Raw genomic sequence first — 24,969 nt, forward strand, 5'->3', positions numbered from 1 at the left:
TTTTGATAAGGGAAGGTTGGAGCAAGAAAAAAGGATGAATGATCATCAATGTTAAGAAAAAAAGGTTGGAAGATAGGTGATGGGAAATGGCAGGATTAGCACTCTAGTGGATTAGCTTGCATGAGTCATTATTTGTACTTGAGATCAAAAAATGAAAGAAATTGATTGCCAGAAATGTTCCATTCTTTCTGCCAGCCAAAGCAGAAATAGGCATGTAGCAATAGCAATATTACTTAGACATATACCCCTTCATAGTGATTTTACAGCCCTCTCTAAGCAATTTACAGAGTCAGCATATTGCCCCCAACAATCTGGCTCCTCATTTTACCCACCTTGGAAGGATGGAAGGCTGAGTCAACCTTGAGCCGGTGAGATTTGAACTGCTGAACTGCTGAACTGCAGCTAGCAATCAGCTGAAGTAGCCTGCAGTACTGCACTCTAACCACTCTAACCACTGTGCCACCTCAGCTCTGTAATTATAAAAGAGGGGAGGGGAGAAAAAAAAATCCCAAACATATAGAGCTTATATGCACAGAAAAACCTATGTATGTAAAATTGTACACTAAATATTTCAATAAATGGAAGTTATAATTCATTATAGTCATTCATAAATATCTATGCATGCTGATGAATTCTGCAGACCATTGAATAGTTGGAGCAGTATATTTGTCTTTCTAGTGATGAACAATACATCAATTACTTGTAAGGAAGGTATAGGAAATCTTCTCTCTTATTCAGAAGTCAATTCCTATGTGATAGAAATACACTTCAAAAGACTACAAACATCTAAAAATACTGAATCTCAAAATTAAGTTAATGTATGCAGTAACTTCTTTCCCAAATGGAACAATTATTGGGTGCTATAAAATCATGTATTTAAATGAAGTATCAATTCCACTTCATCCCAGCAATCTCAACATTTATTCTACATAAATTAAATGAAGTCATTTCTGAAATGTTATTTCTTATTGAATTTCAATGTAGTCATTTCTGAAAAAAATATTTCTTAATGAAAATGATGTAATCTAAAATATATTAAGGTGCCATGGTGGCGCTGTGGTTGGAATGTAGTATTGCAAGCTAATTCTGCTGACTAACACGGGTTCGATTCTCACCAGTTTAAGGATAACTCAGCCTTCCATCCTTCCAAGGTTGGTAAAATGAGGACCCTGATTATTGGGGGCAATATGCTGACTCTATAAACTGCTTAGAGAGGGATGTGCAGCAGTATATATGAATCTATAAAGAATTAAACAATGCAATTATATAAAAATTCATCTGAGTACTATTGCTATATAATTTTTTGGAATTTTAACACTTTTTTCTATTATTTACGTAATGTTTGCAAAAAAAATCAAAGAAAACAAAGAAAAAGTATATGTAAACATACAAATGACAGTTATAAAATGGAAACAACTATTTAAAAAGCAGAAGAAACAACAATAACAAAACATTATTTTAAAAAAGCATTTTGATAGCTCCTCCTTTCTCCTCCTTCCTTCCCCCCCCCAATACATGCTAATTGCTGTTTGAATATATTTTTGCACTATACTTTCGAGGTTCTTAACATTTCTGTTAAGAGATGATGATGAAGATGATGATTGTGATAATGATTGATGGTGTCTTTCCTATGAAGACACAAATTGTTAATCGTCATCTTGACTTCAGGGTCAGGAGATTATATGGATGAGACAATATTTCTACACTTGATGACAACCATAAGGAAGCAAGTTTTTAATGTCAACATTTGTTAATTATGTAAAAGGGAGAAATTAAGGCGACAATTGCTGGCTTTTTGAATTTATTTAGTGTAACATAATTTATTAACTTCTAGAAGTATATTAAGATCAAACAGTTCTAGAAGTCACTTTTAGTATGAATTTCAAAAGCTTTTATTTGTGTTTCTATTATTGGAATGACCTGACACCTTCTTTTCACACAATTTGTACCCAAGTCAGGAATATAACACACTAGATGATCAGTGGAGGTCATATAACGTATATTTATTCAATCCAAGTTTGTCAAGTAACATTGAGTGACTGTTGTGATGGACTACTCCTCTGGCTTTCTTCTGATAGAATTTTACTTTAAAGATTTAGTCAAGCTCTAACAATAGAATAGGATGTCTTAGCTTACGACAACAGTTCCTGCTCTCTCAGCATGAACATCTATCTCCTGTGCAATCTTTTCTTTCTTCCTTCCTTCCTTTCATATTCTGTTAAAAATGTGTCATTGTTTTTGTTAACCACAATGTTTATATAAATGGGAATATGATATTATCTAAACATTGGTCTTCTTATAAATAACATATTATGTCTTCATTTGCATAAATTTTGCTACAGCAATAGCAATAGCAGTTAGACTTATATACCGCTTCATAAGGATTTCAGCCCTCTCTAAGCAGTTTACAGAGTCAGCATATTGCCCCCAACAATCCGGGTCCTCATTTTACCCACCTCGTAAGGATGGAAGGCTGAGTCAACTCTGAGACGGTGAAATTTGAACAGCCGAATTGCTGAACTGCAGTCAGCTGAAGTAGCCTGCAGTGCTGCATTTAACCACTGTGCCACCTCGGCTCTTCAGGATGCAGTCATTTATTTATAATGGCAGGAGTCAGCTTTTTCCTTTTATAAAATGGCATTACTACTGCCTTTACAGTCTTTTATCAGTCTTTAATTTATTACACACATACACACACACACACACACACACACACACAAACACACACAGAAGCAGTATGCTCCCTCCCATATTTGGGCATACCAGGTGCTTTGACATAACACTTAATTATTTCCTTGGCTCAGCTGATAAGGGAACTGAAGATGGCTCCTCAAAAAGTGGAGCTGAAGCCCATTGTGGAATGCTAATTCCTTCTCTAGACAAGAAGAGGATTTGAGATTGCTCATAAGTGCTCCAGACAGCTGCTCCTTGTGAGGTGACTGAAAAACAAAGGTCTCTGTAAGATTTAAAGCTCTCAGAAATGAGGGAATAGCAATCTTGCTCAGACTGCGGGTGACACCTCTGAACAGACAATACGTTTGCATACTTCCTTTCTAATGAATTTCTGAAATTGTTTGTTAAATGTTTTTCATTTATTAGGAACATTTAGATTGACAGGTTTTACAGCACCAGGTGAGTAATTTGGAATAAACAGAAAATGAATGATTAAAATTTTGATATTAAAATATTACAAATAACTAATGTTCCACATAAATTTGAAATAAGATTTTGGAATTAATTATAAAGATGACTTCCTGTGGGAAATGCTTTAGCTTTTATTTTTTAAAATAAAAAAACATAAGGTAAGACTAAACATTGGATGCTAAAAGGAGCTAAAAGGAACTAAAAATTTCAGGAGAAGAACACTCAAGGTCAATTTATAATTACAGAATTAAAAAATGCTTTAATATTGGATATTTAATATTGGATTGAAGAATATTTTAATATTGGATTGAAGAATATTTTTGAAGAATGCACCCAGAAGTTAATTTTAATAGTGTCTGCCTCTATAAATAGACCAGGGCTGAAAGATTTTATGAAAAATGAACATTTGACAAAATTAGGAATGATTTGAAAGTGGATTTAAAAATAATTTACTGCAAGAATGACATAGAAAAAGATGTGAAACTGGACATACAAAAGAACTTGGTTGATTCCTTAATAACTTTAAAAATATATACAAACAACATACTAAGAAGATGACTTGGATAATTTTCCCATACTAGATTTCCAAAAGAGGTTTGTTAAAGTTTTGATGAATATTGTGAGATGGAACAAATAAAAAAAATGAAAAGAAAACATGTTCAATGATAATACTTGAAGGAACTAAGGATCAGTATTGTTAGGAGTAAAGGGAGCAACATAAAATTTGATCAAGGCTAAAATAGATATGTTGTTATATCGGTTAAATTTAATAGATTATTTTTTTCTGACAACAGAAGGGAAATAGCAAGGTTTCAAGTATTTGATTATAGATAAGAGTTGAGGTATGGTACAAGGAGATAATTTGTTGCATTTTAAGAGAAACTTATACGTTACTAAAATTGTTTATACTTGCGATGAATATGTAATTTCTTTATATATTTCTTTCTATTTCTTTACTATATTCTTATTTTCTTTCTTTCTTTATCCTTTTCTTTATATTCTGCACCTTTCCCTTTTTATACTTTTTAAATTTGTACTACTTTCTATTGTTATAATTATACTTCTTAATCAAATTATTATATTCCAACAGTATCTATGAATAATTAGCAATGTTTCAGAAACTGTCTGCCAAAATAATAAATTTGTGAGCTTAAAATAAGCCAAGCACATGAATTATTTCCTGTGTGGGTTGTTGTTGTTTTTTGTCCCATAAGTGTGGAGGTTGATAGAATGAAAACAGATTTTGGAAAATTAAGCTATTTCTGGATACTGGTCAAGATTTGTCACACCAAGGCTATCTTCTGCTGGCTATATCTCTGTGAAGCAAATTTTTTTTTTTAACTAGAAAACTCCAAAAATTATGTTCTGAAGTTCTGGTTTTTACTTTAAAAAAATCCTTTTCTGTAATAGAATGGAGAAATGTCATATAACCTGCCCTACTTAAAATAGAAACTGCTATTTTTTAATTTCTTATTCAGCAAAAACTACATGGCTCACGGTTATTAATCAAAAAGGGATATAGGTGAAGAGTATTTTAAAAGTGGCCATATAATACTTCTGATAAGAATTGCTTGAAAAGTTTAATTTAGGCTTTCAAAAACTTTAAACTGGCATGACTGATCATTTTTCCAATATTTGGATTGGTTTATGTTGATATCATTTTGTACCGGTTTAAATTTATGTCTTCCATTTTTATTATTCTTTTCTTAAATATGTTCTTTTAATATCCTTTTTTCATTATTGTTTCATGTAGTCTTTTATGTTTAATTTCTCTTATCTATTGTCAAGAGAATTTTGTTATTGGATAGCTTGAAATTGAAACAAATGAGGAAATTAATGCTTGCCAGTCATGCTCATACTAATAAAACAAAGCAAGGTTTTTTATTTTAATTTTTTTTTGCCTGGTTTCTCTTTTCTTTTGTTTCACATCCTTTCTTAGGTAGTGCTGGCACTCCAGTGATGTTTAATAAGAATGGTGATGCACCAGGACGTTATGACATCTTTCAATATCAAACTACAAATACCTCCACACCAGGCTACCATCTGATAGGCCAATGGACAGATGATCTACAGCTCAATGTATGTCCCCTTTATTTTCTTCTTTCATGGATATTGCAGTAAGAAGTATGCTATTTTTTTGCCAAACACATGCTGAATATGTCTCTATTATTTTATATAAGTTTCTCTTTGGATAATGAGATGATGTTCCCATTATATGCTTTGAACCTATGATGATTCTAAATATCTAAATGTCTTGTGAAGTGTTGCGATTTTGGGATCGAGAAGAATCCAAACTGGTTCCAGAAAGTAGATTTAAATAGTATAAGTTTATCCATAGAATTATTTATAGAATAGAATTCTTTATTAGCCAAGTATGATTAGACACAAGGAATTTGTCTATGGTTCATAAGCTCTCAGTGTACATACAACAATAGTGATAGATCGTTATCATAGTCATTTTAAAAATATATTTATCATATAACATTAGATACAACACTTAGTGATAGTCATGGATACCAAATAAGCAGTCAACATAAATCATACTAGGGTATCTTCTGTTAACATAGACGTCTCAATTGCCATAGTTTCCTCAATATTATCTTATCCTAGAGATAATATGCTAAATGTATGAAACTATGTTGAGTCAAGTGATAAAGTCCAAGAATGGACAAGAAATGAAGCAACTCTATGTTTTAAAGGTTCTGTTTCATTTACTATAATATACTAATATGTTGGATAATGCACAGACATTATGCGAGTTTCAGAGTCAATGCAGACACACTGACATGAAAGAGATTTCAATTAGTCATTTTATTACTAACTTTTTTATCCTGACTTTAAAAGAGTCTCTATATACCTAATTTTGCATTGATTTACAGTTTTGATCAAACAGTAGTTCAGAAAATGGAAATACCCTCTATTTTCCTACTGCAGACTCTGAACCTTTTTAAAAAAAATCATCTTATTGATGTTTCTTGCATGAGAGGATTTCCTAACATAAACATACTCTTGGATGCAATCCATAGGACATCACTTTCTCTCAAATTTTTAAAAGGGCTGTCCTGTTTTTGAGGATTTCAGGTATCCCCCCACAAATAATTTAATTATTATTTATGAGGATTCAAAATATGTACTAAATACACAGCTTCAATACAAGAAGCTAAGTGAAAGTAGTTCCTCTTATCGTGGCAGCTGCTAAACACCATCAGAAATTTTTGAGAAAATATATATTACCTTATAAATTTTGTTACTCAGCTTTATGTTCATTTTAGTCTTAATCCCTTGGGTTTTTTAATGTCTTTTTGAATATTCTTTGTTATGACGTAGACCTATGGCCTAGGGCCAAAACAAATGAAAAACTAATTGAAAAATCATTAATAAAACCAAGAAAATATATTTTAGGCATATTTTAACTTCCTCTTCTATATTTATATTCCAATCTAATCCACTTTGAGCTGATTACACTGATGGAATAATCTCTAATTGTGGATTGTATGAGAATTGATTTTTTTTAAAGGAAGGCAAGTTTTTAGTCATATCCTAACTAGGATTTTTTTTAAAGAATGAAAAAAAGTCAATGTCAATCAAACCTTGGACACACAAGTTTATGATTGGCTTAAATATTAGTTTAAATGCTTTCCATAAAGTATGATAGAGAAATATGAATACCCAAGTACAATCATCTCTCTTATACCGTGACTTGTTATATGATAATATGAATTGCATACGCCAAATGAGTAACCTGGAGGTAGTGATGTTATGTTAAAACCCAGTTTAATGACATATCATGATTTGCTGTTGTTGTTTGCTGGTTATTAAAAACCACCATTTCATCTGAATACTCCTTAGGCTCTTATTCTCTGTTGTATATTCGACATACTGCCACAGATTTCCTCTTTAGATAAATTCCACAGCTTCATGGAATTTAATGACCTGAATCTTCCCTCTGTCGTCTAGAATAAATGCTAATAATTATTGTAGTTAGCCTAGACTTCAGGAAGAAAAGAAATCATCTCAGAAGAGAAACCAGGGGGGGGGGGAGGAGAGGGATGAGAAACTGCTGATTCCTAATATAAAATAATGGAAGAAAAATTATAGCTTGTGCTATAGTTAGAAGTTGCATTAGAAATATGTTTTACAAGAATAAATACATTTTCAAAAGTCATATTGCAGCACTATTCCAAAATACAAAAACGATCATATTTAGCTTCCCCTTTGCGATAATACTAATAATGTAATCAACTTTTCACTGTTTACTGCAATTTCCCTTATCACAACTACATGAACACTGATAGACTTTTTTCCCGAGCATTTCATACCCTTATTCAAAAACACTTCTGAAAAGCTGTTGCTAGCAGTACTAGATGGCTGCTGCTGATCGTTCCAGCAAAAGGAGGCCTTTATGAATCAACCTTGATTAAATCTAATCTGTATGCTTATAATTCATTTCATTAAAACTAGTTCAAGGGTGTGTTTGTGTGTGAGTGAGGGATGTGTATCTTTTAAGGGTTCACCGACAAAAGGGCGAATGACAAAACTGCGCCCGACTAAACCGCGGTGACAAAACCGCGTGTTCTAAAGCGCTCCGATGAATCGTGCTGACAACAGCGCGATGACAGAAGTGCACTGTAAAACTAAACCTAACCCTAAACCTAACCCTAACCCTAACCCTAACCCTAACCCTAACCCTAAACCTAACCCTAAACCTAAACCTAACCCTTACCTTAACTTAAATCGCCCCTCTGTCAACTGAAATCGCCCTTCTGTCTCCGTGCTGTTGTCGCCACGCTGTTGTCGGTGTGTTGATGACGTCGTGGTTTTAGCGATGCGGTTTAGTCGTGCGCGGTTTTGTCGTTCACCCTTTTGTTGGGTCACGTCTTTTAAGATGTAAGGGGGAAATTCCAAGCAAAATGAAATTGCTTTGTTTTCCTAGAATGTGATGAAAAGAGAAATGATAAACATTTTAGAGAACATTAACACCTCCTCCACAGTTTCACACAATAAAAAGTATTAATAAATAACAAAAATAATAAAGAACATAAAAACAGAAAAGTAAAAAATAATGTAACTGTGTATAAATTCTTCATAAAGTCATACAAATATCTCACCAGGTCGATTGTCTCCTGATGTCCAAGCCTTTCTTCTCCTTTTCTTTCTCTGTCTCCACACACAATCACTCTTGTGATAGTATTAGATGAGGTTACAAGATGTTGTCCATTAAAATGCCTATAAGATGTTGCCACACTAATGCATAAAATATTCTACTCCAATTTTAAAATGCAAGTGTTTATTTTTATTTTTTAATAAGCCCTTTTCCATGTATTCTCTTATGGTTTTGGATTCAGAAAAAATGGTTCACTGACTTACCTCAGTGAGAGAGTATAGGTGGGATTTTGGAAGTGACAAGAAGCTGAATTTAGTTATCATGGCTGGTTAGCAAGCAAAGCCACTCATGGTGAGCATCTGTTCACTGGCAAGTCAGAATTGTGGCTCATTGAGTTAGTTGAGCAGAACCAGGTACAAATTGAACCCACATTCAGAATGCTGAGAGCTGAGTCTGTGCTCTCAGTCCTTCCATTAGTAGAACTAACAGAAATGCAACACATTATTAGCATATGAGAGATCCAAGTTAGTTTGTGATTATCCACATCAAAGAAGCTGAGAACTGAAAAAGTGATTAAAGCACAAAGAAATGTGCTTTGGGTCTTACCTCCCCAAAGGTGCTCTGATTGGCAGAAACTTTAATGAGGAGATAAATCTTGTTGATCAGCTGTTCTTGTCACTGTCAGAGGGCCCGTCAATCACTCAGCCCCCTTCCCTTCTCCATAAAGTTGAAGCTGCTGCATAGCATCTCATCTGTAACAATCCCAGAAGCCATAAAAAAGCCATTGCATCAGTCAAATGCTTGGCTATAAAATGCTTCAAAATCATCCAGTCTGATTCATTGCTTTAGAGCTGGTTCCTGCTTCTGTTAATGATTCTGCTTTTATCAGCTGGTACAGTTAAAGCTTCATCAAATTACTCTACAGCCCTACAACACCTATAGGCTGGATTGGTAGCCTTTTGTAAATATTTAGTAAGACTCTGAAGATTCATCACAGAAATGTGTGCACACTGACTGTTATGGGAATCCCACTGAAAGATTTGGACTTACTTTGGAATAATTACATGCTGGACCCTTTGCAACAGAAGATCTTTAAATAGCAACAACAAAGAGTTTAAAAATATTTTCTGATAAACTATGGATCAGTTTGATAAGATAAACTACTACTAGGAAAAGACAATTTAGTTAAATTCATGGAAAGCAACTCAATTTAAGTAGGTGTTTCTATCAAAGACTAAAAAATTAGAAGATTGAATAGCAACCCCCCAAAAGATCGAATAGCGACCCCAAATAAAGAACCCCAGGTAAAGAATTTCACTATTGTACTATCATCTATGCAGCGGCCTCCATCTCTCCAGCTTGGGAGCCCAGTGCAGATGGGGAGACAATGGTTCTGTGTGAATGGTAGGCATGCCCATGAAAACAAGCAGCTCCATTTTCACAAGTGGAGGTGTGCACTCATGTTCACTCCTGCTTGTGTAGTCTAGTTCTGAACAGACCATGGACCAGTAGTAGACCACAGCCCAGGATTTGGGGACCTCTGATCTCAAGAGGCTCCAGTCTCAAGATGTTGCCAATTTTCTTTTGGTGATGGATTCAAACTTACCTCACACTAAGAGGTGGGGGTTCGCTCTTGTTATTCATAGCTCCATAGCTTCATCTCTCTATCTCTGTCTAAGCTTTCCATTCTTTTCTCTAGCTTTACATTAACTGTTTCAAAATCTGAGCCTCCAAGCAGAAAAAATAAACGCCATGAGTCAAAGAGCAGAAGGGTCATTCAAAAGATCTCATACTCTTCATCTAAAGTCAGATCAAGCCATTCTGGATTTGGAGTGTTCTTAAAGCCATTCTTGGGAGAGTGAGAAGGAACAAGCTAAAAGTTTCTACTGGCATGAACCCCATGTTCCTTCAGTCTTGTTTATTTTCTTTCATTTTCTGGAAAAGTTCCCCTTTTGTCTTTATTGAAAAACTTCAGAGGGGGCAGGGCTTTACGTTGCAACAACACAACATGCGATTTTGGGTCTCCAGAATTGCTGTCGATATCTCTGTTTCTGGATGGTCCTTTTGGACCTAAACTGTTCTGAAGGAGCAGTGATAGAGAAGGTGCCAAGGTGGCGCAGTGGTTAAATGCAGCACTGCAGGCTACTGCTAGATCAGCAGGTCAGCGGTTCAAATCTCACCGGCTCAGGGTTGACTCAGCCTTCCATCCTTCCGAGGTGGGTAAAATGAGGACCCAGATTGTTGGGGGCAATATGCTGACTCTCTGTAAACCGCTTAGAGAGGCCTGAAAGGCCTATGAAGCGGTATATAAGTCTACTGCTATTGCTAACATGTCCTGCTGTTCTCAGGGGCATCACAAAGCCCCTGATTGATCCAGGAGAAAGCTCTTTTTGCCAGCTACAAGAGAAGCAGCCAAAATGGCTGCCAAAGGTTGGGACAAGCCTCTGAAACAGAAGCAATATAGGAGTGTGTCAAATTGGTGAGGAAATTTTTTATTATTAGAGAAGGGAAAACCCCAAAGAATTGGAATTTAAAATAAAATTGAAGACAGAAGAAAACAAGCGGCGAATTAACTCTGGTTTAAGAAGATCATGTTATCTTTTCTACCTTAACTTTGTTTGTTTTCTATGGATGGGCTCTTTACAAATATCTCTTACTTTTAAACTGGATTGGTCTCTTTTTTTCCTTATTCCTCTATACTTTATCTATTTTTTGTATTCATGGATTAAAAGCTTCTTCTCTCGTAAGGCTGGGACGCAGCGTAATTTTTACACTTTTTTTCTTTCTTTTCCTCTCTCCGACAGAGAGGCAGAAACAGATGGAAAAGAGATAACACTGCCATCTAGTGGCTAGTGGCTTGGCAATATCTGATAAAGCTATAAGCTTTGTTTACTGAAAGGCTCAGTGAAAACGTTTTGTTGATACAGGTGTTTCTTTGAAGGAAAGAGAAAGCTTTGATTTGAAAAACTTCACTGAATTTGTTTGACCTAAAAAGTCTTGGATGTTTTGGCAGTGTTTATAACCTGTAAAATGGCACAACGTGAAGAAGAAAAGGCACTAACTTTGCAAAGAATGTTCTTAGAAATTCAAAACATTTTAATAATTACAGAGAGAATTGAAAAGAGACTTGAAATTATAGATCAAAATACAAAAAGTACAGGGACAGCGATGAAGTTTGAGGACAGAGCTGAAAAAATAACAGAGACATATGAAAGTGATAAGAAAATTGTTGACACAGACAGCAAACTGAGATTGGAGGAAAATGACAGGTGTGAAATACAGAAAGGAGAAATTGATGAACCAGATCTTCATTTCAGATGTCAGAAAATAGATGAAGAAAGGAGAGAAAATTTGGTCGAAATAATGAGAGTAATCTTGGCAAAAGCACTAATGATAATAAAAGTGAAGCTGATAAAAAGGGCAGATAAAGGGTTTCAAATTCTTATAATGAACAACAAGTTCTTAAGAGAAGTCCACATAAGACATATCAAGAAAACATTTAGAATACAGACTTTATAAATAGCAAGAGATATTGGACTACACTATCCCTGGAAGGATACAGAAATGAAATCTCACAATAAATTTTAGTTAAATGTAGTTAAATTTTGAGTGCTATGTACAACGTAATAATAGCTATAGTCAAATAAATGATTAATAATGATAACAAAGCATTTATATATATACTAGATTGATAATATGAAATTGTATACAATACTGTAAGTGAGGACATGGAGATGATGTTGAAATGTATTTTTATAAAAGTTAAACAATTTTATATAGAATAGACTATAAAGATGTAATATTAGATGGTTTCAGGATGATGTAATAAAATGTTTTAATATAAATTTATTTCAAATTTTACATGCTTTGTGATGAAAGGATGTAATAATAGCTAGGCTTAATGGATATTTAATAATTATATCAATTTGTATACAAGTATATCAAATTGATGATACTAATAATAGGGAAAAACATTGAATTGAAAATTATTAGAGAATGTTATTAATGCTAAAATAATAGAGCGATGTCACAATAAATTTTTAAATATAGTTAAATTTTGAGTGCAATGTATAACAGCTATAGTCAAATAAATGATTAATAATGATAACAAAATATTTTTATATACTAGATTGATAATATGAAATCTTATAACTGTAAGTGAGGCTCATGGAGATGATGTTGAAAACCCTTTTTATAAAAGATAAACAATTCTATATAGAATAGATTATAAAGATGTAATATCATTGAATAATTTCAGGATAATGTAATAAAATGTTATAATATAAATTTATTTCAAATTTAATATGCCTTATGTTGAAAGGATGAATAATAGCTGCGCTTAATGGATGTTTAATAATTATAACAATTTATATACATATATATTAGATTGATGATACTAACAATGGGGAAAAACAGGGAATTGGAAACTATTAGATAATATGAAGAAGCATAATAATGTATACAAAGATATTTTGATTGTCAATATGATAAAAATTTTGAATTTTGAATTTTGATAAAATTCAAGTGAGGACTACGGAAAGAACACAGAAAGACTTTGTTACCAATCGACACACTGTGTGTAATTGAAGAGTCTTTTATGTTATATGTGTTGTGTGTTTGTGCTTGTCTGAAAATTATAAAAAATATTTTTAAAAAAAGTTCAGAGGATCTTCATTGGTCACTTTTCCCAATTGCTTGAAAAATACATTTTTCAATCATAAAATATACTGGCCACATGGAAATTCCACTTGAGAAGCATGAAGGAATAGACACAGAAGGATCCAATACAATTTGCAATTCCTTGAATATCTTTGTCAAAATGAGAACTGTGTTAGTACTGTAAAATAATTTGAGGATGAACAGTGCAGATATGGGAACAGGAAATATGTAGATCAGACCACATGTATGAAATAACTGCAGAGACAAGTCCTCGTTTCTAATTATCATCATCAAGAGGCAGAGTTAATGAATGTTAACCTTTGACAGAGGTGGCTGTATTCTAAAAATGATTCCAATTGAGCCACTAAAACTATGCTGAAATTTTTCAGATGCAAGAATATTAGAAGAATAGAATAGAGCTGAAAGGGACTTTTGAGGTCTTCTAGTCCAGTGCCTGCTCAAGCAGGAGAACCTATACCAATGAAGGCTAACCCTTTTGTCTTCACATGCCGAAAGGGTGCACACGTCATCATAGCACGTGCATACGTGCCCATACCCATAATGCAATGTGAGTGCAACACCCCCCTTGTGTGCCCTGTCCCCTGAACATGTGCATGCAATACCCCTGTGCTCCCTCCTTCCCCACACATGTGTGAGCTCCCCCCCCAGTGTCCCATTTTGGGCATAATAGGCCTCCCTAAAGCCTCCCAGGACAAAAAATGGGTCGGGGGGGAGTGCTTCCCCCCTGTGCTCTCCCTGCAGGCGCATGTGACCCCCTCGGCCCCTATGCCTACACGTACATCTCCTGCATGCACAGAAAAAACCCGAAAATCAGCTGGCCAATGGCAGGTGCGCATGTGCAGTGGAGCTGAGCAGGCCGATGGCTCATGTGCCACACAAAGGGCTCCATGTGTTACCTGTGGCACATGTGCCATAGTTTCACCATCACGGACCTCTACCATTTTAGACAAGTGACTGTCTAGTCTCTTCTTAAAAACTCCAGTGGTGGAGCGCTCATGATTTCTGAAGGCAAGCTGTTCCACTGGTTAATTGTCCTCACTCCTTCATAGTCAGTTTATGTCATTAATATCTGTGTCAGCTGCATGTTGGCATTTGAAATGAAATATTTTTTTAAAAAAACACCCACTTTTCATCCTTTTTCTATGCTCTGGATTGTCATTGTTTCTTTAAAAAAAATAATCAAACAAAAATAATGTTGAGTGCAAAATTAGTATCCCACCTGTACTATGCTACCTGAAGCTTATTGTTTTGCTTGTGGAAAGATTAACACTCAATACAATTCTTTCATGCATCATTTAGAGATTTCCTGCTTCCACAACTCAAAGTGATAACTTTGAGCAGCTAACAATCAGGCAAATGAGCCTATGAAAACAATATTCCAACTGAACTAATCCAACTAATCCCAGGTTGCCCTTCAGCAACCTTGTGCTTCTGCAGCTCAATACAATATGCCAACATGTTTGAGATTTTCCATCACATCAGCAACTCTGAAGTTTGTCTAAGCGACCAACATCAATGATTTTCATTTGAAAGCTTTTAAGCCCCTCTTCCATTCCAAGTGTCCCAACCCAGTGCCTTTTACACAGAATCACCAAACAAGTAGCAAATGGTGCAAAGATACAAAATAAGAAGCTGCAGTGGAGGTAACTTATTCAGAAAATCCCATTAATTTAGGAAATATACATCTGTTTAAAAAGACAATGGGTGATTGTTGAAAAATGTTTTACAGCTTCAAGGAGCTAAGGATTTCATACTTGGAAGAATAGCTATTTACTGCTCGGTGTGGGTTTCTTGTCTAGATTAATGGAATTCTCCCAGAAGACTAAATAAGATTTAATGTAGTCCATTTATGTTTCATAAATGGAGAACAGAAAATGTATCTGTACAGCAGCGATGCAAAGGCACAGAATATCCAAGGCTCTATGTCACTTTCCACCTGCCCAATATGCAAATTACTCACAAGGATGAGCTGGCATTGTAATAACTTAGGCCAACAATAATATATGGGATTTAATTAAACAAGCCAAATTAATTCCAAGCAATAAGGGTGATTTAATAACATGTGCATTCTGGAGACCACTGTTATTCATAACAGGATACGGCCTTGTTTAGGGGAATGGTTATCAGAGCAATTCAGCTTGCTGATAAATATATTGGTTTAATTGCATGTTTTCTAGATTGTTTCAAAAGGGAACAAGTAGTAATGTCTTTTAAGAAATAAGATCTTGACTGCTTTCTTGTTTAAGAAAATGATTAGGGCAAGGAGTAGACAATGCACAATCGTATGCATTACTATGTTTAATAAGGATTGATCTCAATAACTATGCCTTGGATTATAGCTTTGGGCTTAACTGTATTAAGGTAAAATATGATAATTATTTTGGGGATTTTTTTTCTAAACAATATAGATGAATTAGTCCAAGCAGTCCAATATTTTTTATTTATTTTTGAACAGCTCCCAATATTCATAAGCCCTTATTTTAATGTATTCTTCATGTAAAGTTTGGATTATCACTTCAATATAATAAAAAAATGAAAGTGTATGCATGATTATCCAAATATAAATCCATTCTATCATTTTAATTCTTAGGTTGCAATCTAAAGTTAGTTGAATGTCTATGGAGATTCTCAGTCATCCAAATCATGGTTGTCCCAAACGTGCTGTTTTCAAGAGGCAACTGGACTTTCTGGTTTAACTCAAACAAACTATGGTTCCCTAGTTTAGGTATTTGTGTCATATTACACTGTATTTCACATGAAGAATGGAGCATATGTGACAAATCTACTAGCTTTTAATATTATTTAATCATAAACCTAGATGGTTGAGTACCTACCATTCTGAAGTGAAATGGACTTGTAACTTCTGTATAGAAATTAAGTCATGGCAACTAGACAACTTGCTCAGACTCTACCTGGATGACTGAGAATCTTCATTTACAATTTGTGGCTTCTGTTTATTCATGGGGATTTGGGGTCTGCCAAAGTATAGAAGAAGAAAAAAAAATCACCTAAATCATTGACTGAAAAAAAATGTGAGTGCTATTAGGTCTCATGGAACCTTGCTGGCTTTGTAGACTGGCCGGAGGTAGGCGGAAAGAGGGAATGGTTCTGTACGATCATCGGGCAAGCTTGTATGTATGCAGCTCCATTTGTGTGGCATGCTCACCCAACACTCACACAAATGGAGTGTGCCTGCACTTGCCCGCCACTTCCGCAGTCTGGTTCTGAAGGGCTCCAGGCCTGGAGTAGGCTGCATCCCAGGGATTAGAATAGATTTATACCAGTTAAGGAGAAAAGAAAAGAGACTGTAGCTAGAGGCAGAGAAGCAAGAATCAGAAGGAATTAGAACTAGAAGACCTCCAAAGTTCCTTCCAATTCTGTTATTCTATTATTTTGAATTGGAATACTTTATTTGTCCAAGTGTGATTAGACACACAAGGAATTTGTCTCCGGTGCAGAAGCTCTTGGTAAACGTGCAGAACAACAGAGTAATAATAATTGTAATAATGATGCCAATAAAAAGAGAGAGTAGAGAAGATGAGGAGGATACTGATAATAAAAACATAACACATGGGTAAATATACTTAGACCTAACTATGTACTGAAACCTTTCAAAATGTTAGAGTAATCACAATTAATTTAAATTAAAGTTAGAAAACTGTGTGATGTTTTAAAACAAATTCCTATCTCTTATATTAGTACATTTCACAGATAAATAAGTGCTTTTTTTTTACAATGGCCTTTCTCTCTTGCTGTTCTGATTGCCAGAGCCAGACTTAAGCATTTTACATCTCATGACAAGTTCCAGTTATTGTGTGTAATGATCTTCTGTCACCCCAACCCCCTATTTATACTTGATCAGCCAGGCATGACTACAGTGACTCTTAATGTGGCAATGTGAAATATAATTAATGTTCAATAAACAAAACCTAATTTTTCATGTATCAGCTTATGGAGTCAGTGGAGGATTAAGGATGATTCAAGAAAATGTATTAATTTTGAGCTCCGGTTAAAGACTCTGAAAGTCAATGGCTATAGATTTATTTGAATTTTGGGATGTCAAAGAATTCTGCCACAGGAAATGTATGCATTCTAGTCTGTGAAATGCTGCCATAGTATGAACACTAGTGTCCCTTGAAATGTGTCAGATTTCATGTTTCCAAGATCAAAAATCAATAATAATCTATATTCTCAGTGAAGACACACTGGTGAAAGAGATATTGGGGAAAATACAATTAAATAAATGTCTATGGAGATTCTCAGTCATCCAGTCCAGAGTTGTTCCAAAAGTGCTCTTTTTCAAAATCAACTGGACTTTCTGGTTGTGGGGTTTTTTTTTTGTTTCTTTGAAGAAGAACTTTCACTTTTCATCCAAAAAGCTTCTTCAGCTATAATTAAACAAAGAACTTTCTGAGTGGTTTTCTTTTTCTTTTTCAAATGCTAAAAGCAAGACGTGAAACATCTTTTGGGACATTTACATAGTTTAGGGAGGAATCATTATGGATAAAGCCCCCACATTAGAAACTATTGTAAAAATAAAATGTGACACACTTTTTTTTACACATCTGTAGAATTTAAATATAAGAATAATGAGAAGGCATATAGAAACATGTTCTAATTCTCAATTTAATGCTTGAGCTGACCGTTTGGAAACAAGCACTCTAACCGTGGAACTAAATCCCACAAAATGATGTGCCTTTGTTCCTCATTGAAGATATGGTATTTTTGACTGCATGGAAATGGGTTGAATGATTCCTGCCATGTTTCCTGATTCCGATGCATAATTTTTAAAAAAATCAGCATACTTTTCCTATTCTATCAGCTGTGGTGGCACATTGGTCAGAATGCATATTGCATTGCAGGCTAATTCTGCTGACTACTAGGGGTTTGATTCTCACGGGCTCCAGGTTGATTCAGCCTTCCATCCTTCTGAGTGAAATGAAGACCTAAATTGTGTGGGACAATAGGCTGATTCTGTAAAATGTTTAGAGAGGGCTCCATGAAGCGGTATATAAGGCTAAGTCCTATTTCTATAGTATATATAGTATATAAATTATCACAGATGGTGTAAAACTCATTCCATAATTGGGAGAGAATTTAGGAACTCGGAAACATTAGTACCAATGGTTTTAAACCTTATATTTTTGGCACCTACATTATTGGAGCTTCTGCACTCTAAAATCAGAGTCTGCTAGATAATATCTAGGGGCAAAACTTCAATATTGTAATGGTCAGAAGGTTGCACTTCTTTTTATTGATTCTAATGCTTGCCCAGTTCCAGCTACAGTTATATACTCTCTCATTTTAGAAGAATAAAATATCCAGAGAGATGTGCTTCCAAAAATAACTGTAATTTTTTCATGTTGTATAATTAAGGCATGTGAAACAGAAACATGTGTTAATAATCAGAGTTGAAAATCAGTGTAGACACTAAGAATCTTATGAAATATAAATGAAATTACTGGAAAAACATGTATTAATGGCAAGTAGTTATTAGATAATTATATGATTCTGTAAATGAACTGGCTCTGGAAAGGAAATGGACAGGGAAATTGAATCATGAGTCCAACTGGAAAAGAAGAAAATTGTTCCAAGCGGAAGGGAGAGATTTGAATGCATTCAAATGCATTTAAGAACTTTTCAGCAGACATAGAGAAATTTGAATTTACTAGCAGCTTACTGAATTCAGACCTTAAAGTATCTATCCTCAGACTTGGTGAATGTCAACAAAATTAGATTTAAGAACAGAACAAAACATTAGCAAAGATTAAGAAAGCATAAAAGAAGTGTTTAAGTAGCTAATAAAATAATTGAATGAGAAGTGAGAGATGTGCAAATCTGTCGAAATGAGTGGATGGCAATATACCATAAGTCTCATTTATACATTCCCATTAAGCTAGGCAATCTTACCAAACATGTAGGAGTAGAGGATAGTGAAAATATTGAAAAACATTTAAAAATGTAGTTCAAAAGTTTGAATGTTGAATATTGTAAAGCAGCAGACATAAATAGCCGCAGAATTGTTTCCAACAGAATTGTTCTCCTTATTTTCAAAACGAAATATATTACTTGGAATTAATCCCAAATTTCTCTCTTTTGTACCTGATGCACATGGCAGGGTTTTTTGTTTGCTTGTTTTTTTTTTGACAATACCTGTTGTTTTCTTGTTCTTCTTTAGTAGCAACTAATATAAGTTGTGTAAATAAAAAGTCTCCCACATTCTTAATTGTAATATAATGGTCAGTAAATGCCAGGCATGGTGACCCATATGTCTTGATGATGGAATGAATTTTTATGTGCGAAGAATGTACTCATCCATCAAGGATGCCAGCTTCCATTTGATCAGCTGTACTTCACAATAACAAGATTTCCCATGTCAGAAACATTAAGGAATAGTTCAAACCATGTATTATGCCCCATAAATTATGATAATTCTGAACTTACTACTTTGATTCCATTTCATTCATCAGAAAAAAAAGCCTCCTTTAAGGCACATTTTAAGAGCAATGATATGATGATCAAATAGAAATTTAATATATGCATTTTTTTATTTTTAATATCTGTTGGGAAATTTTAATATTTTTTTTTTATTTCAGAAGAGATGATTAGATGGGGAACAATTGTATATCTGGATTTCACCTTGGTTTTTTTATTTGTTTGAACTACCTGAAATAAGAGTCTACCATATATTAAACACATTGCACTTTCTTTCATTATTTCATTATTAAAACATCCTTGCTTTCACAATTTTCCTCACAGAGGTTCCATTGGTTTTTAAAAACTAAAATGCAGTTCTTAAAGTTTTTAGCAACTAATCAGTCCTAGATAGCTACTAAGGGCAAAGAATAGCAATAGCAATAGCAGTAGACTTATATACCGCTTCATAGGCCTTTCAGGCCTCTCTAAGCGGTTTACAGAGAGTCAGCATATTGCCCCCAACAATCTGGGTCCTCATTTTACCCACCTCGGAAGGATGGAAGGCTGAGTCAACCCTGAGCCGGTGAGATTTGAACCGCTGACCTGCTGATCTAGCAGTAGCCTGCAGTGCTGCATTTAACCACTGCGCCACCTTGGCTCTTAGAGAATCCATGGAGAAATTCTAAACTCAATATTCATAAAAGTTAGTCACATGGAAGTAAAGAAAATTTACCCCCCTGTTTTTCTCATTTCTAGGCTACAGCTCTCCTCTTAGAATTAATAGGAAGATAGGTCCTGGGCAACTTGCTCAAGCGAGCCCATCAGGTTTTCTGCAGTAGTTCTTTCTGAACAATAATGATGCAAAATAGTGCGTAATACTGCAGCAGCCTGAGATTGAAGTGAATACTTTTCCTTACTTTTCTAGAACTATGGGTGTTCTTTGTCTTGCTCTGTTTTCCTCTTTGCCCCCTTTTAATTACTGTGCAAGAACAGGGGTTATAGGAATGAAGCGTAGGCACTGAAACGACATTAATTTAAGACAGCCCTTTTTCAAGTAGAATTTATCTTAAATAATCTGGACTTGCTGAATTCATCATTTCAAAGAAGCACTTTGCAATCATCTTAAGCACGGGAGTGTCAGAAGGTGTAATAAGTTATATATCCGTATTTCCTAGGACTGATAGGTATCTGGTGACGGGTTTTTTTTTTTTTTTGCTTAGTTTCATGAGACAAGTTGGATTAAATCTCATATTTCTATTAAAAAGAAGGTGACATGGCTTTCCCATCATGTGGGCAAGCATTTTCTCTGCTAGTGTGATTTGTGAATTACTATCTTGCAGAAGGAAGTGGAAAGGAGAAAAATGTGTCAGTTATGAAGAAGTTGGGCCAAGAGTGATCCCTATTGATAAAATGACTCTGTTGCATGAAATTTCCCACAAATGGCTACCGCTAAGCAATAGTCAATTGTAGTACCAAAGCTGACCCCATTTCAATGAACCTTGATGGAGGTTAGCAGTAGAGACCCATTAATCCAGTGTAGAGTTGGTATTATTCCTCAGTAGTATCTCCAGGAATGGATGCATAACTTTTCTGTTCCTAGACCAAGAACTTCAGTTACAGTGACCACCTCTTTCTCTTCTTCTTTTTGCTTAGCTTCAATGGGCTGCTGCAGTTGAAGGAAGAGGCAAAAAGCAGATGCAATTGAAGATTTGGCTCTTTATCTGTGGTTGGCCCCGTATGGGCATGAGCTGAGTTCTTACTTTTTTTGTGGCTGCTACTGTTAAGATGAGCTTATTTTGGGAGCTGGCATAGCCACATAGCAAGTTGCCAAGTACCCTGGTCTATATTTCTCCTATTTCACCTTCTATTGAGAGGTGTTATGTGTCATGCTCATACTGCAGAGGTACAATTTGGACTGAATGTGATATTTCAGTGATGGTGAAACTTTTCTGCACCGAGTGCTCAAACAGGAATATGCATGCACACTGGAATACCAGAAATCTGAAGACCAGGTGGCCAGTGTGTACTGGCAAGCTGGTATTCGGGTTTCCAGTGTGTGGCATGCACATAGACCAGCTGGCTGGTGTGCATGCATGCACTGGAAACCAGAAGAGCAGCTGGCAACAGTGCATGTGCCCACAGAGAGAGCTCTCCATTCCACCTCCGGCACACATGCCATAGGTTTGCCATCACGGCAATAAGAGAAATTAAATGAATTATTGTCTTTCCCACACATCCTAACCCTGGTTATACTATTCACATCTGGGAAATAGGCTATGTGATAGGGACATCATGTTATATGTTTCCATGTGTAGTTAGAGTTAGATCTCCGCATCCCCCCCATCTGCTTTCCAAATTCTGAAATGGAAAGTAATTGACATAAAAGCATGTTTCATATTCCTATATTAAAAATATGGAAAACTTTTGCTTAAGGGCCTGTTTCGTAATGGCCAAATACTGTCAGATTTTTCAGACCACTATTAAATTAGTTGATTCAAATGTCACACAGATGCTTGTCTCTTCTTGGTCAATAATATTTCTTGCCTTGTGTTCTAAAAAGATTGCCTGCAATGGTAAACACTATATAATTCAGCGCCACTTATTATGTCTTTTTGTTGGATTTATCTCTTTAGGGCAAGAGAAAGAGAATGCTGGAGGAGCAGAGGAATATATTAATCAATTAATTAACCCATGCTGTTACATGTAGTTCATTGTCATAATCATACAGCTTTTCTGATCCTTCCATATTGGCAGGTATGCTGTTAGTCTGCAGCTTCTCATAAACAGTTGGATGATGTACCGCAGGAGTGTCAAACTCAGTTTCATTGAGGGCCATATCAGAGTTGTATTTGACCTTGGGGAGAGGGAGTGGGCGTGGCCAGGGTGGATGTGGCCAGCTCAATATCACTCATGTCAGGGGCACCTGTGGTGGCCTTAGCACTCTGCCAATGAAAACAGGTTCCCGAGCTCTGTTCCCGGCTTCAACGGCCTCCTGCAACCCTCCCGAGCTCCATTTTCACTGGCAGAGGCACCCCTGGCCGGTCCTTCACTGTTTCCAGGGTGGCCCCATGGGCCAGATCTAAGCACCTCATGGGCTGGATCTGGCCCCTGGGCCTTGAGATTGACACCCCTGATTTACTGTAATTTATGGAAAAAAAGTTTTATCTATATATAATTAGAATTATTGCTAAGGTCTTGATTTATTTATTTATTATATTTATTTATTACATTTATATGATGCTCATTCATTATCCAATATTTATCATGGCTATTCCCAGGGTTTGTTTTGACCTTGGGTGGATCACTTGTATAACTGATTGAGTATAGATTTGTTTCTCGGATAATTTTTACCATCTATGCCACAATAAAAACTGACCAGAAAGCAAATATAGCAGGCAGTCACTTTGATGACTCACCAATACTGTAAACAAGCAAGCAAGCAAGCAAACAAACAAACAAACAAACAAACAAACAAACACATATTTAAAGGAAGACTGTTAATGATTTTTATCATTTCTTTGTTTTTTTGCTTATCTGATATTTATTCATTTATTTCAAATGAACCCTAATTGTCTATGGACTAACAGCTGACCCAGCTATCATAAAGTCTTCCTTTAAAACCTCAGATGAGCTTGGAGAACGTTCATTCTTCATTCAAGTCCGGTACATTTTCGCCTACCATGCTGTCAGAAAATTGCTTAGCCTGCTTTTTCTCTGAAAATGCTTATTATTTGAAATTTGCATTGATGGCACACAATAAAACTGTAGATTTATTCAACTGCCTTATTTTCTAAAGGCAGAATGTGGAAAATTCACTCAGGCTTTTTGGCATGCCTTCCTTGCAACTAGCTTCACTTGATGACATGCCTATACTAAAATTATATTTAATGTTTCATCTGCATATGGAAAGGTCAAATGTGCTTCACGTTGTGCTTTAAGATATTTGTGACTTGATCTCACTCCTCCAGTACTGAATGAAAGGTGGTGTCTACAGTCACTATAACTTGAAGAGATGGGCTGAAAACAAATAGGTGGTGGTCATTCACTGAGTTATGGGTGGTGAGCAGTGGTGAAATTCAATTTTGTTTTACTACCAGTTCTGTGGCTTGGTGGGCATGGCAGGGGAAGGACACTGCAAAAACCCCATTCCCACCCCACTCCAGGGGAAGGATACTGCAAAATCCCTGTTCCAACCCCACTCTGGGGCCAGCCAGAGGTAGTATTTGCTGATTCTCCAAACTACTCAAAATTTTCGGTCAGAACCTGCTGGATTTCACCCCTGGTGGTGAGCCTGTGTTGAAAATCCAATGTAATGATCAGAACATCCTTAATTTGTCAGATAGTTCTAATAAAAATAGATTATTAGAGTAGTTATATTGTTGGATATGTGTGTTGCTTTGTGTGTGATTTGCACATTTCTGTGTGCAGAAAGAGAGAGAAAGACTTATATTTGAAGAGTGTTGAAAGTGTTTCTCTTTTTTTAAAGTTGAGAGTTATTGCTGGTTTTTTCAAGTTGAAAGTTATTGACATTTAATATGTTTATGTGCCCTGCTAAGTTCTGCATCCATTTCTGGAGGATAAAACTAGACAACTGTATCTCTTATTAATCTTCCATTCACCATCAAAGCAATCTCAGGCTATATTTTTTTCTGCTCTACCTCTAAATTATGCTTTTTTTAATGTTATGTCACCTGCCTGTTTCAGATAGAAAGCTTCAGTTTATTGCAGACCTGAGCAGTTCTTTGGCTATATTACAGAACAAGGAACAAACACTCTTTCAACTAAACCAATACTTACCATGTTCCCTTATGCCTTCTAGAGTGCTTTTTACCATGACTGCTGCACAAGGTTTATAAATGGTGGCTGCTTGGTTGCAGAAGGGTTAGCTTCTGAATAGCCTATAGCAGTGATGCGAACCTTTTTTGCCTCAGGTGCCAAAAGCACGTGTGCACTATTGCGCACGCTCACATTCCCACCTCCGTAATTTAATACCCCCCACACCATACCTCCTATGCATGTGTGTGTGACACCCCCCACTGCCCCACGCATGCGCACATGGCTTTCACCCTCTGGGGAGGGTGAAAACGGCCTCCCCCCAACCCCCGGAGGCCCCGGAGCTGACAGTGCAACACCTCATGTGCCCTCAGAAATGGCTCATTTCCCCGTTTGCCACCTGTGCTTTGGTGCCATAGGTTCACCATCACAGGCCTATAGGCTATTTGGAATCTGAGGATGAAACTGTATTATCTTCAGTTACTGGGAAAACAATAAAACATTGCACTACTGATTTTTTTTATTTAAAGGAAGATAATAGCTTGGGAAAATGGCTTTTGAAATAACACATTATTTTTTGAAGGATCAACCTTTTTTAAAAAAGGCAACACATACCTATTGTGCTCTTATAATTCTGAAAGTCATGAAAAAACAATAAGGCAGTAAAGTAAGGCCCTTTTTATCTCTTTATGCCTGCTTATATGGACATTTCAATTTGTATACATTTATGATTTTTTTATTTAACAACATATATTTGTATATTTACATTTACATTTACATTTTACATTTTACATTTTATTGAGATTTATAGGCCGCCCTTCTCCCTGAGGGGACTCAAGGCGGCTTACAAT

General features: G+C 35.6%; 1 protein-coding gene across 2 annotated transcripts in view; it reads left to right on the plus strand.

The window, feature by feature from the left end:
• GRM7 (glutamate metabotropic receptor 7) overlaps positions 1 to 24,969 on the plus strand; it is a 466,740-nt gene that overhangs the window by 340,356 nt on the left and 101,415 nt on the right. For both annotated transcript variants that reach the window (XM_087708909.1, XM_087708910.1), the window contains exon 7: positions 5,084 to 5,223. In XM_087708909.1, the coding sequence (XP_087565035.1) occupies positions 5,084 to 5,223 (140 nt within the window). The remainder of the gene's footprint in view (positions 1 to 5,083; positions 5,224 to 24,969) is intronic.

Source organism: Thamnophis sirtalis, unplaced genomic scaffold, assembly GCF_051295495.1.
Source record: "Thamnophis sirtalis isolate CommonGarterSnake01/CBP01778 unplaced genomic scaffold, rThaSir2_p1.2 scaffold_3, whole genome shotgun sequence".
Lineage (NCBI taxonomy): Eukaryota > Metazoa > Chordata > Lepidosauria > Squamata > Natricidae > Thamnophis > Thamnophis sirtalis.